The following is a 17,356-nucleotide window of genomic DNA, read 5'->3' on the forward strand; positions in this document are numbered from 1 at the left end:
TAGTCTCACTTCGCATTTATATTGATTATTGAGTGATGTTTGAATTTATAAGTGGGTACAGAGAAATGGTTAAAACCTTCTAAACTGAACGACTTAGTGAGGTTCTGCACGAAAATCAACCAATCATCAAAGAAAGGATGATACAGTAGGATCATCTTATAACCCAAAATACATAATATTCCTTTTTTTTTCAAAACTTACAAGGGTACTATGTTTTAATTTGGATTAATAAAACCAATAAAGAATTATTTTAGATAAGATTACAAAATATTTTGTCTCAACACTCAACAAAGTAAGAAACAACAATCTGGCATGGCAAATTTAGAAGTGAAAACATATTACTCTACTGAGAGTACAAGTTATAGCTATTAATTTAGACCAACAAACAACCAATGGTAACAATTAATCTTCATCCATAGAATAATATTCAAATTTTTGTGCTGCAAACATTTTTTAATACAAGTAGCTAGTTAGGTAATATAGTTAGTACAAATAAGGTACGAAAAAAGATGGATACAAAAACGTAATAATTTGATATTTTTTCTGAAAAAAAATATGAAAACGTAAAAATACTAGTAATATGGATTTGTACATGTATAATACTTTGGATGGGCTAAATATTCGGGACAAAAAATTCGATTATTCACATCTTATCATTTTTTTATATATCATATCTTTGTAAAGGCAATAAAGAATATGTAATAAATTATAAAATAAATATATTCCAATTGATAATGTCACAATAACCATAGAAGAAATAAACTATCAAAATATAATTAATCAATAACCTTAGGTCAGTGATCAACATCACAAATTAAAAAAAAAAAAATATATATATATATATATATATATATATATATATATATATATATATAATTCAAATAATTGACCATCTTTACCTAAAAAAGAAAATATTCTAAATTTAGAGCCGGCAATTTAACCAAGAAAAATCTTTATCATTGGTAACAATATCACTAGAACTGTCATTCATTGGCTCTAAGGAATAATCCTCCCATTCTTCATGATAAACATATTAAAAAAAAAAAAATTAAAAAATGTCCCTAATGTTTGTCCAAATAATTAATTGACACGAAATCGTGTGCTTCTTATGTCTTGAATTTTCCATCATCATTGTGTTTATCCTTATTATCCAACATTGCATGTGCCAACATATTCCTTCTATACATTATTAGAAAGAAAAAATAATTAGGTTATTCGAAAATATAAAAACACGAATTAAATGGTAACCCAAAAATATTAAAAATAAAATAAATGCGTGATTCAGAAAATATAAAAATACGAATTAAACAGTGACCCAAAAGCATTAAAATGAATAAACGTGTTATATACTAGTCAAGGGAAAAAAAATAATAATAATAATAAACTTATTTTACCATATTTTTCAAACTTAAATGACAAACAAAAATATTTTTCAAAATTTCGTAAATAATTTGTGTCTTATTGGCGAATTTACTAATTTGGCTAGGTAATTTACCCATTGTCCATACCCTTTCTAAGAAAATAGTATTTTGCTGCTATTTGTTAGAAAAATATTGGAAATATACTTAAAGTGAATCTGAGCTTCTGATTCCCTCATGTCATAAACTATCTGGAGGCTCGATAATAAAATAGTCTATAATATTTCAGGGTATCATATGCACGCATCCTTGTCGTTAGATTACTCATTAGGTGAATCCCACTACCTCATTCAATAACCAGGAGTCTTGGATATATAAGTAGACTTTCACCTTCCATCACTACATTTATTGAAGAACTATACATTTCTCAAAATAAGGTTTAAGAATAAAGGTACTTCACTCACTTTATTTAATAAATAGAAATATACATTTCTTGGAATAAGGTTTAAGAACAAAGACGCCCTTTTTACTCAACTTCTATAGGGTATGCATCCCAACAAGTGAATCATTCATTAGGTGAGTCCCACTACCTCATTCAATAACTAAAAGTCTTGGAGGTACTGAGATATAGGAGACTTAGCTTCGGTCACTACATTGATTGCAGAACAAATATACATTTCTTAGAATAAGGTTTAAGAATAAAGGCACTTCACTCACTTTATTTAATAAATACAAATATACATTTCTTGGAATAAGGTTTAAGAACAAAGAGGCCCTTTTTACCATTATATGTACGATTGTAATTAATACACAGAGGATATGGGCGGCCTGGACAGCATCCTGAGAAATCCTTGGAAAGTGAAATCAGTGTGGTTATAATAATGAAGTGAACCTGAGACTTGGTGAAGTACACAAAATTTCTCAAGCATTGAGGATTTGGTAACCTTTTATTATTTTAACAATTTTTTATTTTTTTTATTGTTTAGCATTTGCTTAATATATATATTTCTTCTTGCGTAATTATGCTAGGCATCAAGCATATTCTTTTACTTTTTCAAGATATCCATCAAAAAAATTTAATGTGAACTCGTAATACCTTGTTAATTAAACCATACAAAGCTTTTAAACTAAAAGAATACTCAATTGATTAGGGTCCATTAAGTTTCATTTTATGTCAAAAATGTTCAATTCTAAATGTTATGTTGTACTATAAATAAATTTTCTTATTTAAATAATTTATGAAAAAAAATCATATTAATTTGATGACATATTCTCCATCAAATTTGCATAAATTCACATTTAATTTTTGAAATTAATTGCTTAGATAAAAATCTCTAGTAGAAAATTTTTAATAAATATTTTAATTTTTTATGAATATATTTCATGAAAAATATGGTATTTTTTATGTAAGTAATTTATTAATTTTTCATCAATATATATTGTATGAAAAAGAAAATATTTTTCTACGGTAATAAGTTCAAACTAGTCATAATAAGTTTGATTATAAATAATAAAATTTTAATAATAAGTTATTCATTTTTAAAAATGGTAGTTACAAATCTATTTATCTTTTTTTTTTTTTCATTTTTATGATAAATTGATACTAATAATAAAATTAGATAAATAGTATAATTAATATTTAGATAGGAGAAAAGATAATAAAAATAATTGAATAGCAAATTAAAATTTTAATAAGAAAGGGTAAAATAATATTTTGTGATGAATTTATATTTAATTATAACAAATTAATAATTCAGGGGACAATTTTTATTTTAGAAAATTACTTGCAAAAAAAATAACAATTCCAGTGATTTTCTTCACGCTTTACCTAAATATTTTTAAGTGGGAGACCAATGTTGCAAGTCAATGATGGTTAGGTAGACAGTCAATTTCTTGGTGTCTCACAAAAGAATTATTTTTATTTTTTTCTTTTTGGTACCATATATATGTACCATGAGGGCTTCACCAAGGCCACTCATTTTTCTGGCATGTTAATTATTGGTGTCTTTCAAGAGAGCTGAGTTCTTCTGGCGTTTTCTTCTCATCCTTTTTCCGTTACCTTGCTTTGTTGTCCGAGAACAAGTTCCATCTCTTTCTCTCTCTCTCTAGCTCTCTCGCTCTTCATATTTATCGCATCACAATTTGATCCAAGTTAACATAGTTTCATACTGTTGATTTGTGAAGGAATATTCTGCTAGTTAAACAGAATAATTATATTGAAAATTGAGTGTTGATTTTTTTTTCTTTTTTCGTACATAACATTTAATATCGATTTCATTCTAGTAATACATATTCCATTAGGAAAATGTTATTAAACATAACAAATATAATTTGTGATTTAATATCTGGAATTAGATATTTCCAATTCTTAATTATTGGCTGCTTTAACATTCTGTACAATAAAGGCATGGAATCAAAGTTAAATTTTTGTATTAGTTTAAGTTGCAGATTTTCAACTACGTACAGAAACCATTATTCATGCACAACCCTTTTTGTTTTCAAAGAATGTTCTGCATCTTGAGCTCCGCAAGACTGCAACCTAGTCAAGTTGTAGCATGGTGATGTGTACTGTAGTCATTATGCTTATATATATTAAGCTGGCAATACGAATATATAAGTACATTAACACACACAAAAGAATTAAAAAAATAAAAATAAAAATTCTTAAGAACAAGATTTGAGTTGGAGAAATGCTACTATATGTATAATATAATTGCTCGGTAGTAAAGTCATTTACCAGATCATATATATACATATATATATATATATATATAGTGTATATTTTGTGCCTAATGTGTCTTAATTGCGTTTTTTTCTATTAATGCACTAGGAAATCACATCGATGGAAAGAGGGCACAATAATACAAGAAGCCATGGAATGAATGAGAGAGAAGACTATGTTTCAATTGATATTCAAGAAGATTCTGACATCCCACTGTTTGATTCCATGAGAGAAATGATAGATGGCCTGCCCCCTCTGTCGAATGATTGTTGTATCTATAGAGTACCCAAGAGAATGCGTGAAATAAATGAAAATGCTTACACACCTGGGGTGGTTTCCATCGGTCCATTTCATCGCGGTAAAGAACACTTACAAGCCATGGAAGAGTTTAAACCCAGGTATTTTCAGTCATTCCTTAATCGTGCTGATCATCGCATGACTTTGAAGAGTTGTATAAGGGTGGCAAAGGAATGGGAAGAAAGAGCTCGAAGTTATTATGCAGAAAGCATTAAGCTTAGCAGTGATGAATTTGTTAAAATGGTTCTTTTGGATAGCAGTTTCATCATTGAGGTCATTTGGAGATTCAATTTCTGTATCGACGAAAATACCAGTTACTTAAATAGGAAACTTTCGATGAGTAATGTAAAACGAGACACGATCTTAATTGAAAATCAACTTCCCTTCTTTATTCTTGAGGGTCTCTTCGATTTAGTCTTCCGAGGATCCTCTTCCTTCCTCCATCTTTCCATCAACTACTTCAAAGTTTCTCATATTATTCTCAGTGACATGAATGAGTCAATTTCAAGTTCTGGAGTAAAGCATTTTGTTGATTTGCTGAGGTTATGTTACTTACCATCATCTCTAAGGCCGGAAGCATATAAAGTGAAATATGTGCAGGTACCAACTGCAACAGAGCTTCAAGGGGCAGGAATGAAATTCAGGCGCTCAAGTAGTAATCTCAAGCTTGACATAAGACATGCTAGGGGAGTGTTGGAAATCCCCAAATTTACTGTAAATAACTCCACAGAATCTTTGTTTAGAAACCTCATGGCACTTGAGCAATTTCATTATCGGTATAACAGCTACATAATTGATTATATTCAATTCATGGATGGCCTTATTGACACTGCTAAAGATGCCGAATTACTTATCCAAAATGGAATTTTGGATAGCTACTTGAGCGATTGTTCTGCCGTGGCAACTCTCTTTAATAATCTCACCAAGGAAATGATATTGTGGACTCCCAACTATTTGTATTATGGTATAAGTGAAAAATTGAATGAATATTGTAGGGATCCGAAGCACAAGTGGAGGGCAACATTAACAAGTGATTATTTCAGCACTCCATGGAAAACTGCTTCAACCATTGCCGCGGTGATCCTGCTTGGACTTACTCTTATACAAACCATATGTTCTATAGTCTCCCTTTAGGTTCATCAGTATGTGTCTACTTCCATTCTGCATTGGACTGATTTTCTTAATTACTAGTTTTAACATATTATGTGGTTTATTTTCAAAATTGATCCATGTTGTCTTTCATTGGTGGCATTATCTAAATTTATCTTTTAAGTCTTGAGAGCAACGCTTGTATTTTTCTTTTTTCAAGAATGATGTTCCAGTTGAGTGGAAAACTCAGAGCTCCAAGTTCTGCACAATCTAATACTTCTGTTAGAAACATTAATGTTATTTCACATCATCTGAGCACAATGAAAATTTATTCTACTTGATTTCCAAACAAATAACGTTTTGCAACAGACTAATTTTCAAATGGGTAAACTACAATTACCTACCTTGACGTTTGAACTAATTGTAAATAAATCGAGATTTGTCATTTTTTTTTTCAAAGAACTCCAATGTTAGATTTTATGATAAATTTACTTATCTACTCATTATTATATTATTAAAATGATCAAAATATTTAAAATAGTAAATGACCTTTTTGCTCACTAACTATTTACCCAATATACACATATATATATATAACCCAATGCGACCTTTATGTTTTCTGTTTTTTTTTTTCTCCTCCCTCTCCTATCCACCAAAGCCAGACCCACACCAACTCTTCCACTGCCATTACCGCCCCACCAACTCCACCATGCCACACCTACAAGTAATTAAATATATATATATAAACACGTGTATATAACCGAATGCCATCACTGACTTTGTTTTATTATTTTATTTCTCCTCTCTTTCCTCTCCACTAAAGCATGACCCACACCACATCTTCCCACCACCATCAACAAACACCACCCCCATCACCGCCACACCGCAATATGGTGTTGTTGGTGTATTATGATCAGAGCATTTGAAGACAGATTATAGAGAACAATTGTCCCGATCAGAGCATTTGAAGACTGATTATAGAGAACAATTGTCCCGATCAGAGCACTTGAAGGCTAATTACGGACAACAAGACTACCAACTATCTCGATTTCCCAACGGATTTAGAGTACCAGTCTGGCTTTGGCAACCACTTCTCGTCCCAGATGATTCCCCACTATGCTTTGCCTGGTCCGCACTATGTGCCGCAGTCACCTTCGGTCAAGCCATATGCGCCGCCCCAGCTCCCTGCCATGCCTCCGTTGGACCGCTGTCGTTCAGCCCGGTGGCGACTCCGGTTCCCCTTCCTGCTGCCCCGCACTTCTCGCTCCTCCCGAACCCTAATTTGCCGATTAGTTTGATTTGACCGACATGTGTATGACATATGTAATTTATGGGGCTCAACCTTTAAAATTGAGAGAATTCTAAGTGATTTGCGATGACCAAAGGAATTGCAAGTGATTTGGGATTGGTTTGGAGATTTGGGTTTTAGATTGGGGGTTTGTTGAGGGGTTTCCATGGATCAAGGTGGGGCAGTAGGAGGTCGAGAGAAGAGAGAATGGAGAAAGGGAAAGGGAAAGGGAAAGAGAAAGAAGAGAGGTAGTGGCGGCTGCCGTGGAGTGGTGGTGGCCCTTTGAATTAACTTGGTATTGTGAACAAACCTAAGGGGTAGTTTGGTCCACGTGCATTTTTTTTTGGTTATTTCATAGAATTACAAGGGTGATAAGGATTTTTACACTTAATTGATGGGTATTTTAGTTACTTTAATTAATTTTTTATTTTTTTTCTTTTTTGACAAAAATGATTGAATTTTGAATAAAAGAGGTTTTTGTAAAAATTGGTAAACCTTATTGGGATAAGTTGTAAAAAATTGTCAAACTTTAAGTTTATTTGTAATTAGTTCAAATTTCGGGTCAAACTAATTTACCCTTTTCAAATTAATGTAGTTTGGTGACAAAGATGTCAGCAAATAGTCTTGGTGGATGAGAATTATGCACTTGAAGTATTAAGAAAATGATATTTTACCGAGAGATATTTTGATAGGAAAAGTAAAATATTGCTTACCTCTTGTTGAGAAAGTGGTGTTTTCTACCGTCATTTTGTCAATAATTTTGTCACGATCCTGTACCGTAATTCAAGTTGTGAACATAAAAACAGAACAAAGAAATACTCATGTTCAGAAACGTATGACCGAGCCTTGGAACACTGTCCAAAAATTTTAGATAAAACTTTAATACTCAAGCCTGATAATAAGAAAACTCCTTATTTCAAAAGTCATTTTGAATAATGTATCATGTCCTAACATGCACACACAAAGTCCATTTCCCTGTCCACAAATTATCTGAAAATATAAAAGTAGGTTTCATAATTAAAATCCTATAACCCTTTAATTACAATATTTTAACACGATTTGTTTTGGAAAAATATTTACAAATATACATGTTGATCTCAAAATATGCATTTCCCATTTATACAAAGATATATAACCAAATAGAACCCAACGTCCATCCATGGCTGTGGAGGAATTCCCTATACGACCTCTTGTCCATAACCTGAAAAAAATGTATATATGATAGGAATGAGCAACCACAGCTCAATAGGAAATGCCTAACCACCACTCTTTAATACCCCCCATGAATCCAAACAAAGAATAGGAATCAGAAAGGGAGTCATGCAAATCAGGAGAAAAATAATCATCACATCATCATGCTGTCTCACAAAACAGTCAACACAGAAGAATATGAAATACCATATACACAGAGTCTAAACTATTTCCCTTATTACAACTTTCTATACAAAAAATCACATTTCTTATTATCACAACCATCAGTCTAAAGGTATGCCCATGTACCGTAAAAAGACTACCCCTCTATTAATACCTAAGGAACCCTTTAGTATTAATGATTTACTGTACCTAGACAATAGGATAACCACTCATGTCTAATCATAAACACAAACTGAGAATATTCATCTCTATTACTTCATAATTACCACATTCTTTCCAATCAATATCTTAGCTGGTCCTATGCTATGCCGGGAGAAAAAAAAAAACCATAATATCACATTTATAAACCAAATCATGAATGGATATGCCATGCAATGGGTGCAATGTCTTATGATGTCACTCCCCATTTTTCCAAAACCAACCGTCACTTTTCAAACCGTTAATGTAACCCCCTTCGGTAACCCCTTAGCGATGAGAGAAGGATTGGCTACTGTCGCTGACCCTTGGTACCCCCGCAGCATCATTTGGGGCCCAGATCGCTCAACCGCGCTAAGGCGATATCCCTAATTCCCTCTAGGCTACATTAACGCCACGGACCCTCGGTACCCCCTTGGCGTCCGGGTTTTCACAAAATTCTTTTCTCAAATTTTTTTCCCAACACCTCTTTTTCGTTTCAAAACATTTATTTCCCCATTTTTTTTTGCCCAATGCTATACATGAATGCACATGCTTCATAATATTATAATACCACATCATTACTCACATCAAAATCCAATTCTATAAACATACTTTGGTAACAAATTTATCATGGCAGTAAGCTTCACAATGGCATACTATCACAGCCTTCAAGAAATCAACTCAAGCATGTTGTCATCTAATATATACAACATAGAAGTTATTAGACATAGAAAACATATAGAAATTCTATGGGCACACTTTGACAGCATGTTTCAGGGACAATGTATCATTCAGTTTTTGAACACCAATACAACACCAAACTTATAACAAAACAGCCCATAATTGAAGTGAACTAAATATATAATTTCCAGCTTGTCAAACAATAACAATACAACCATTGTGATTACTAGAATTTCAGTTTTAGGCACATAAGCACCAACAACATTTTAAGAGCTCCAATTCTATATTTAAAACACATAACACATCATTTCTGTCTAAGTTACAAAATTTCAGATTTTTATTACACAACATGCTTGTAAAGAAATCCAAATTCAAGTCATATAATGGTTCAATTTAAAAGATTTAATTCACAAGGAAACAAAGGGTGTGAAGGTTAAAACAACTAGTTGTTAACAATTCATACGCAACTTGTTACCTCCATCTTTGAAAATTCATAACAATTTCAATTCCAAGTCAAATTGAGTGATTCCAAAGCCTAATGAAAGCTTAAACAATGTACTTTAAAAGTGTCAATTTAGTTTAATAAAATCCCTTCCCAATTGGAACAATTTTAACCCAAAATTTCGAAACAAAATCTGCCTAGAAACTAATTTCTAGCTTGTAGCTTCCATATTTGAAAAATCATAAAAAATTCAATTCTCATCCAAATTGAGTGAATCCAAAGGCCACTGAAAGTTCAAAGACTATATTTTCAAGATAAAATTTTACTTCACCAAAATACCTTACCATTTAAAGCAGGCTTGATGAGAAAGATTCGGACAGAATCTGCCCCAACCTACAATTTCCAGCAAGAGCATTCTAACTTCAAAAATTCATAATAAATTAATTTCTCAACCAATTTATGTGAAACCAATTCTCAATAAAAGCTAATTAACTACATTATCATAATATCAAATCATCTCTAAATGATAAATTACGAATTTACAGGAATTTAAGCAAAATAGTAGCATGTAATTTCAACCAAACAGTTTCAGTATGCTTCAATTTCATTTTTATACACTTTACAACTTAAATTGAAAGAGATTAACTTACTAAAGGCAAAGGAATTGAGGGTTAGACAATCTTACCTCAAGGGAGTTCAACCCTTGGCAAAACCATTCCAAAGCTACCCAAGAGATGATCAAACCCACCAACAAGATGATGAAGATGAAGAACTTTCCATTGAAACACAACTAAGATCCTCCTCTTTTCAAGGCACTTTCTGAAACCCATGGATAAAGGAATGGCTACAAATAATATATCAATGGAAACCTCATTCCCTCTAGGTCATTTTTCATTCACAGCTCAACATCAAACTCTCACTACAAGTCTCTCTAAATGGTGCTTCAAAAACCCCTCTAATGGAGGACGAAATTGGTTAAAGGAAGAAGAAAATGGAATTAACATGAGAAACCCATCAGCTAAAGCTCTCTTCTACGTGAGGAGTCATATAGATTGTGGCTAGAAACTTGCCAAGTGCCTGCTTAAGTGTCAAACTCACAAAGGGTCAAAAAGTGGACCAAGGAAATGACCAAAACGCCCCCACCTCTTCATTAAACCACAACCATGCTATCACATTATCAAATGACCATTCCACTCTCATGAATTATATAAATGACATCCAAGATAATTATTTTTTAATTAAGAAAATAACTCCAAAACCCAAAAATTCATGGCGTGGGACCCACACAAGTCGCTCGGCCCAAAAATCCATAGACTGTCCAAATGGTTCAACTAGCATATCCATGCTTCCTAAACTCCATGAAACACTCCAAATTACTATAAAACATTCGTGACATGCAATCCCAGACATGGCACGCAATCTTAGGTAATGAAATAAACACTTATGCTGAAAATGAAAAATGCTCGAAAAATCGAAAAAGTGATGGACATCACAAATTTGTCACCAAGGGTTTTTCTTTTCCTTTTTGTTTCCCTACCCTCCCTTCATAGCGAAAGGTCCTGATTTTATTAAGAAAGAAATCACATTTAACCTTTGTAGAAAAAACAGTCCTCCAGACATAAATTGCATCATCATGACAAATATAATCATAATAAGTTTGATCCAGAGGGCTTGCCAATCATAAAAGTTTGTTAATTCGCTTGGTTAAGAATAGTTTATTTCACGAAAGCATAAATATGCTTAGTCTCACTTCGCATTTATACGGACTATTGACTGATCTTTGAATTTATAAGTGATTACAGAGAAATGGTCAGAACTTCAAAACTGACAGACTTAGCGAGCTTCTGGACACGAAAATCAACCAATATTCGTCAAAGAAAGGATGTAACTGAAATAATAAGGAATATAGTAGAATCATCTTATAACCCAAAATACGTAACACTCCTTTTTTTTCAAAACCTTATAGAAGGTACTCTGTTTTAGTTTGGATTTATATAACCTAAAAATGATTATTTTAGATAAGATTACAAATATATTTTGTCTCAACTCTCAAGAAAATAAGAAAATTAGAAGTGAAAACACATTACTCTACTGAGAGTACAAGTCATAGCTATTAATCTAGACCAGCAAACAACCAATGGTAACAATCTTCATCCATAGAATAATATGAAATGAGTGAGAATACCAAGTAATTATCACCCAGAGTTGACTATTGTTGCTATGACATATAAAGCTTGTAAAATCTTAACAATTAATATTGTTTTAATCTACTGAATAAGTTATTCGAATATAATTCAATTCGTACATTGGTTCATTCCTTGCAATTACATAGGTTCAAACTTACAATTACATAGGTTCAAAATAATTGCTTTAAAAAAAAATCCCTTTTTATATACAATTTTGGATTTTCTTTAATTTTTACTTCCTTGTACGATGGTGATGAGTTATCTTCTTGTTTAGCAAGAAAAGAGATGGATTACTTTTGTGGTCCCCTTTAGTGACAGAGATTGGGCTATGTATTTTTTCTTTGGGTGAAGTGTAAAAAACAACCCTCAAGTATGCATATAGTGCTTATCACACTCTTTTTGTGCAAAAAACACCCCTCAAGTTTCAATTTGGTACAATCAAGTCCCTCTGCCACATTTAAAACCAAACTTGACTAAAATACCCTTAGTCAACAATTTTATAAAATATATAAAAATACAAAATTTTGTAAAAAGACCAAAAAGGACCATAAACAGTAAACGTCTTGCACACCCCTTCTGCAATTATGTGTTAGGGTTTTTTTTAAATCAGAAGAGAGATGTCCCAAGTGGCGGTGACCTCGGAGGCTGTGGCGTTGATGGGGGAGACGGTGGCAAAGGCGACTGTGAACTCAGGGAGGTTGGGGCGGAGGACGAGCCAGACGATAAAGAAGATGACTCCAATTATGAGGACGACAGTGCCGACGGCGGCGACGAGATGGCAGACGAAAGAATGGCGACCATGGGTATGAAATTGGGTGGCGCCGCTGCGTGGGGGTATCCAGAGGTGAAGCCCGTTGGTGGCCCTCACTTCTCTTCTTCCTCACTGCCACTGGCCACCACCCACACCATTCCACAGAATTGTGTGTTGGGCTGGCAACCCCTTCTCTCTCTCTCTCTCCCCTTTCACCCCAACGAATCGCCCTGCTTGTGGGTTTGGTTTGGAATGGTTTTGTTTGCCGGAAGTTGCAGAGGTGAAATTTCATTGCTATTTGTTATTGGCTGAAAATTGCAGAGTTCAGTTCATCGGAGTTTGCTACGTCGTCGCCGGAACTAAGGTTGTTTCAACCTCGCCCTTTCGGCCTTCTTCTTCTTTGGCTTGTTAACAGGGGTAGCCTTTGTTTTGTCCGCCGTTGATGAAATGGTGCCGGTGAAGAGATCGGTCGATTTGAAGATGGCTGACTCGTCCGAGTTGAATGAAGCGGATGCAAAGTGGCGACTTGAGATGAGACCACATTATACTCTTGTTCTTCTTCCTTTTTTTGTCCTCCTTATACCCACACAACCAAATTTGACATCTTGGGGAACAGAATAAAATAACTAAAAATAAGAAAGAAATGTATGACTATTTATGGCTCAACAAGTGTAGGTTGACAAGAACTCAAAATTAAATGAACAACATGTAGAATCTGCAGACTGAAATCCTTGGAACACAGAATATAAGTTTTGGCTTGCAAGTAAGGGGTGAACCCACTATACTATAGTCTACAGATTTGCGTAGAACTGGTCCGGCGATCTCTGCACATTCCGGCACCTACTTCACCTTCGTTATCATCGTCGCCAACAGCCACCGGAAACAACGGCTTCACCTTAGCATACAATTTGTTTATAAATATTAAAATATAATTAAAGGCTAAATTGTAAAATGACACATCTTAATGGGCATTTTCGGAAAATTAAAAGGACAAAATGGGTATTATAGCAATAATTTATATTAGATTTATGATAGAGGGGTAATTTTGCACAATTTCAAAAGATTAGGGATATTTATTACACACTTTTTTAATTAGGGGATGAAATTGTTACACAAAGTATACTTTGGGTGTGTTTTCTGCACTTTTTCCTTTTTCTTTTGAGTTGGGGTTTAAAAAAAGTAGTAAGAAATATATGTGGGAGACCAAGGTAACAAGTCAATGATGCTTAGATGGACCATAAATGGTAACTGGTAAAGCATGGCCACTCATTTTTGTTGAATGTTGGTTGCAGTTAATTATTGGTGCCTCACTCCGGCTATCTCTGTCTCTCAAGAGAGCTGAGTTCATCTGTCGTTTTCTTCTCTGGATCGAGCTCAGGTTCTCTCACTCTCTCTATGTGTCAGTTTCTTTGTTTAATTTCCATAAAGACCACATTATATTTGAATCTAAGTTTGCATGATTTCATACTTGTGATCTCTATTTTAACACAATAATTATAAAGATGGAACGAGTGGGGGGTTCCAACTCTTAATCCTATTACTACCATATGATTGATGGCTCATCTTGAAGACATATGGATTCAAATTTTATACCTTGTCTTAGTTCTTTTTTTAAAAAATGTTCTGCATCTTGAACTCTGCAACCTTGTGAAAATATCAAATATGAAACATAAATTAGTGATAATTTATTAGATGGACTTCCTCACCTGAAGATGTATTAGACAACAATGTTTTTTTTTCCGTTGGCAAGAACTCAGCCTCACATTTATCCTTACTACCCTCGAATCCTCACCTCTCATTTTGAGAGGCATAGGAAATATCAGTAGGCTAGACAATATTTAGTCGTACTATGTCATGTTGTGAACATGATAAATAAAATATTATAATTATATAAATAAACTAAAGTTAAATTAGATAAGAGGAAGAAAAACTAGCCTTAGACCTGCTATGCACTGCCCCTAAAAATCGATACTTTCTCCTCACGTGCGGTTGTCTTCATTGCTCTTCTAATGCATTAATTAGGAAAACAAAAGGATGGAAAGAAGGGGAAAATGCAACAAACCAGGGGAACGAGAAAGAAGACTGGTCCATTTTCACTTTGTTAGCCACTTTGTGGTGTCCATTTCCTTTTGTTTCTGATCTGTTTTTACAATTTTACCCTTAACCACTTACTTGTAAGCTCCAATTGCAAAAGCTCATCTCCCTTGATAGACACTATCTTTCATTCGAGGAAGTTGGATAATTTAAGAGGACTTTGAGTAATTTAGCCTTGGATTTTGGGAAGAATATAAATTTTTTCCTCAGAAAATGGAAAAAAATTAAATTAAAATAATAATAATAATTGGCGGGAAGTGTGATAGTGACCAAAGTGAAATAAAATAATTATATATATTCTCTGCTGCACCTTAATTGCTTTTCGGTCGTCTCTCTCTTTTCATGCTGCAGTTATTTTTCAAATTTCCATTAAAAATCACATTTCATTTTGATCTATGTTTGAATAGTTTCATATGATTGATTTGTCAGATAATATTTTACTATTTTAACGGAAAAATTATGAAGAAAATTATATGTTGATTTCATTTCGATTAATACATGTTTCTAATAAAACATATGCGGTGTTCCAATTCTTAATCAATTCTTAATCATTATCAATTTTACTCATATTTTATTGTTGATTGTTTACCATTCTATTACTACAATACAATGAAACCTAATCTTGAAGATAGATCGAATCAAAGTTTACATCATATACTAATTAATGTTAGTTACAGATTTTCAAATATATATGGAAAACCATAATTCATCAAAGAAATTAAAGAACTTCTTTTAAAATGTTGTGTCTTGAACTCACTTGAAGATGAAGAAGAATAATTCATCCAAGAAAGCACAACCTTATAAAAATATCAAATAGATGAAGAAACATAAGCATAAGATATCAAATGTGACTATCCTCACTTGAAGATGCATGTGTTAGAGAATAATTAGTAATATGCCATGGCCGCTGACTTGTAGCCACTATTATGATTTGTATATAGTATCGTAATCGATGGGACCAAAAGAAAAATAAATTAATGTAGAAGATAAAAAAAAGTTTCAACAAGCTAGAGGAAGAAAGAAAGATTTAAACTAAGGTTTGTAAGAAAGAAAAAACAGAGATCTTAAAGTTTATTTATCTTTAATTTTCTCCATGCATATATCCACCACCAAAAGGAGCATATATATATAAAGCAACAATTAATAATGCGCCTAATGTGTCTTCACTGGTCTTCTAACGCGCGCAGTAGCACAAACACGTATCGGGATGGCAAGAATGGACGATAGAATTACAAGCCATGGGAATGGGGGAGAAGAATATAGTTCAGAAGATCCCTGCATCCCAGTGTTGAATTCCATTAGAGGAAAGATAGATGGATTGCCTCCTCTATCTAATGATTGTTGCATCTTTAGAGTTCCCAAGAGACTTCGCGATATAAATGAAAAGGCTTTTACACCTCAGAGTGTTTCCATCGGTCCATTTCATCGTGGCAAAGAACACTTGGAAGCCATGGAAAAGGATAAAGTGAGATACATGCAGTCATTCCTTAATCGTACTAGCACGAGTTTGGAGAGTTTTATAAGAAAGGTAAAGGATTGGGAAGGGAGCGTTCGAAGCTGTTATACAGAAAGCATTAACCTTAGCAGCAAAGATTTTGTTGAAATGATTCTTTTGGATAGTTGTTTCATCGTTGAGGTCATTTATAGGAGCTATTCCAGTTCAAGCAAACAAACCGATTACTTGGATAGGAAAGTGTTTACGAATAAGTTAATCCAGGACATGATTTTAATTGAAAATCAGCTTCCCTTCTTTGTTCTCGAGGATCTGTTCAACCTATCATCCATCATTCCCAAACAGAAAACCACTTCCTTCATCATGCTTTCCATCAGGTACTTGAAACGTTTTTATGTTATCAGCCACATCGAAGAATCATTTCTAAGAAATGCTGGAGTAAAGAATTTTGTTAATTTGCTAAGGTTATGTCACTTACCATCATCTCCAAGGTCACTGCCATGCAACTATGTGCCGGTACCCACTGCAACACAGCTTCAGGAGGCAGGAATGAAGTTTAAGAAGGGCTCAAGCAACTGCATGCTTGACATAACACGTGGCAGCATGGAATTGTTGGAGATCCCCCATTTGACCATATGGAGTGGGACAGAATCTTTACTTCTAAACCTGGTGGCGCTGGAGGAATATCAGTATTTGTTTGATAGTTACATAATTGATTATATTTATTTCATGGATCGCCTTATTGACTCTGCTAAAGATGTGGATTTACTTGTCCAAAATAAAATTTTTGAGAACAGATTAGGCGATAGCTCTGCAGTGGCAAGTCTCTTTAATAAGCTCGCCTTGCAAGTGTCTTTGTGTGATCGTAACTATTACTACAGTGATCTAAGTGATAGCCTAAATGACTATTGCAATAATTGGTGGCACAGGTCAAAGGCAGTACTAAAACGTGATTATTTCTGCTCTCCATGGAGATGCGTTTCTACTCTCGCTGCACTTACTCTGCTTGGACTTACATTGACACAAACCATATGTTCCATATTATCCCTTTAGGTTCAATATACCTGTCTACTCTTCTCTTCTGCAATATTGGTACTCATTTTCCCAATTATTAGTATTAGTTTTAACATATTATGTAGTTTATTTTCATTGGAAAAATTGCTGATATTTTTCGGTTTTTGCAATCATGTTTGAAGTAAGCGGAAGCTTGTTCACAAGGTATGATTTACTTTGAATCCACCGTAGTGTATTTTGTGAGATATATATTTTGTAACTCGCTAATTTCGGTGTCAAAACAAATCCAATCTAATTGTATTTAATTTCAAGTTTTAAATTCAAGATCAAGATCGGTTGCGGAATTGAAGAGTTGTTCGTGTTTGATAGATTGGGATCTAAGAAAAATGTATGAATAACACTTTAGGAAGTTGAGTTGAAGGTTAGGACA

General features: G+C 33.5%; 2 protein-coding genes and 1 long non-coding RNA gene across 3 annotated transcripts; 2 read left to right on the forward strand and 1 right to left on the reverse strand.

Annotated features, from left to right (window-relative positions):
* Positions 1-2,183: 2,183 nt before the first annotated feature.
* On the forward strand, positions 2,184-5,729 carry LOC132286742 (UPF0481 protein At3g47200-like). Its single transcript, XM_059789128.1, has 2 exons — positions 2,184-2,297; positions 4,189-5,729. The coding sequence occupies exon 2, from the start codon at positions 4,201-4,203 to the stop codon at positions 5,509-5,511; it is 1,311 nt and encodes a 436-aa protein (XP_059645111.1). The 5' UTR covers positions 2,184-2,297; positions 4,189-4,200; the 3' UTR covers positions 5,512-5,729.
* A 2,011-nt stretch (positions 5,730-7,740) lies between these two features.
* Positions 7,741-10,468, reverse strand: LOC132286168 (uncharacterized). The gene is made up of 2 exons (XR_009472692.1): positions 10,114-10,468; positions 7,741-7,955 (listed from the first exon to the last, which is right to left on the reverse strand). It is a non-coding gene; the product is annotated as an uncharacterized LOC132286168 (long non-coding RNA).
* Positions 10,469-15,666: 5,198 nt separating this feature from the next.
* On the forward strand, positions 15,667-16,965 carry LOC132281372 (UPF0481 protein At3g47200-like). The gene has a single exon (XM_059783083.1). The coding sequence runs from the start codon at positions 15,667-15,669 to the stop codon at positions 16,963-16,965; it is 1,299 nt and encodes a 432-aa protein (XP_059639066.1).
* The last annotated feature ends 391 nt before the right edge of the window (positions 16,966-17,356 follow it).

Source organism: Cornus florida, unplaced genomic scaffold, assembly GCF_030987335.1.
Source record: "Cornus florida cultivar Cherokee Brave unplaced genomic scaffold, ASM3098733v1 CherokeeBrave_3.0.0_Hap2_Chr11, whole genome shotgun sequence".
Classification (NCBI taxonomy): domain Eukaryota; kingdom Viridiplantae; phylum Streptophyta; class Magnoliopsida; order Cornales; family Cornaceae; genus Cornus; species Cornus florida.

Bases quoted from the DNA above. Each gene is read 5' to 3' on its own strand.
- LOC132286742 (XM_059789128.1), top strand. From the start codon at position 4,201: ATGGAAAGAGGGCACAATAATACAAGAAGCCATGGAATGAATGAGAGA.
- LOC132281372 (XM_059783083.1), top strand. From the start codon at position 15,667: ATGGCAAGAATGGACGATAGAATTACAAGCCATGGGAATGGGGGAGAA.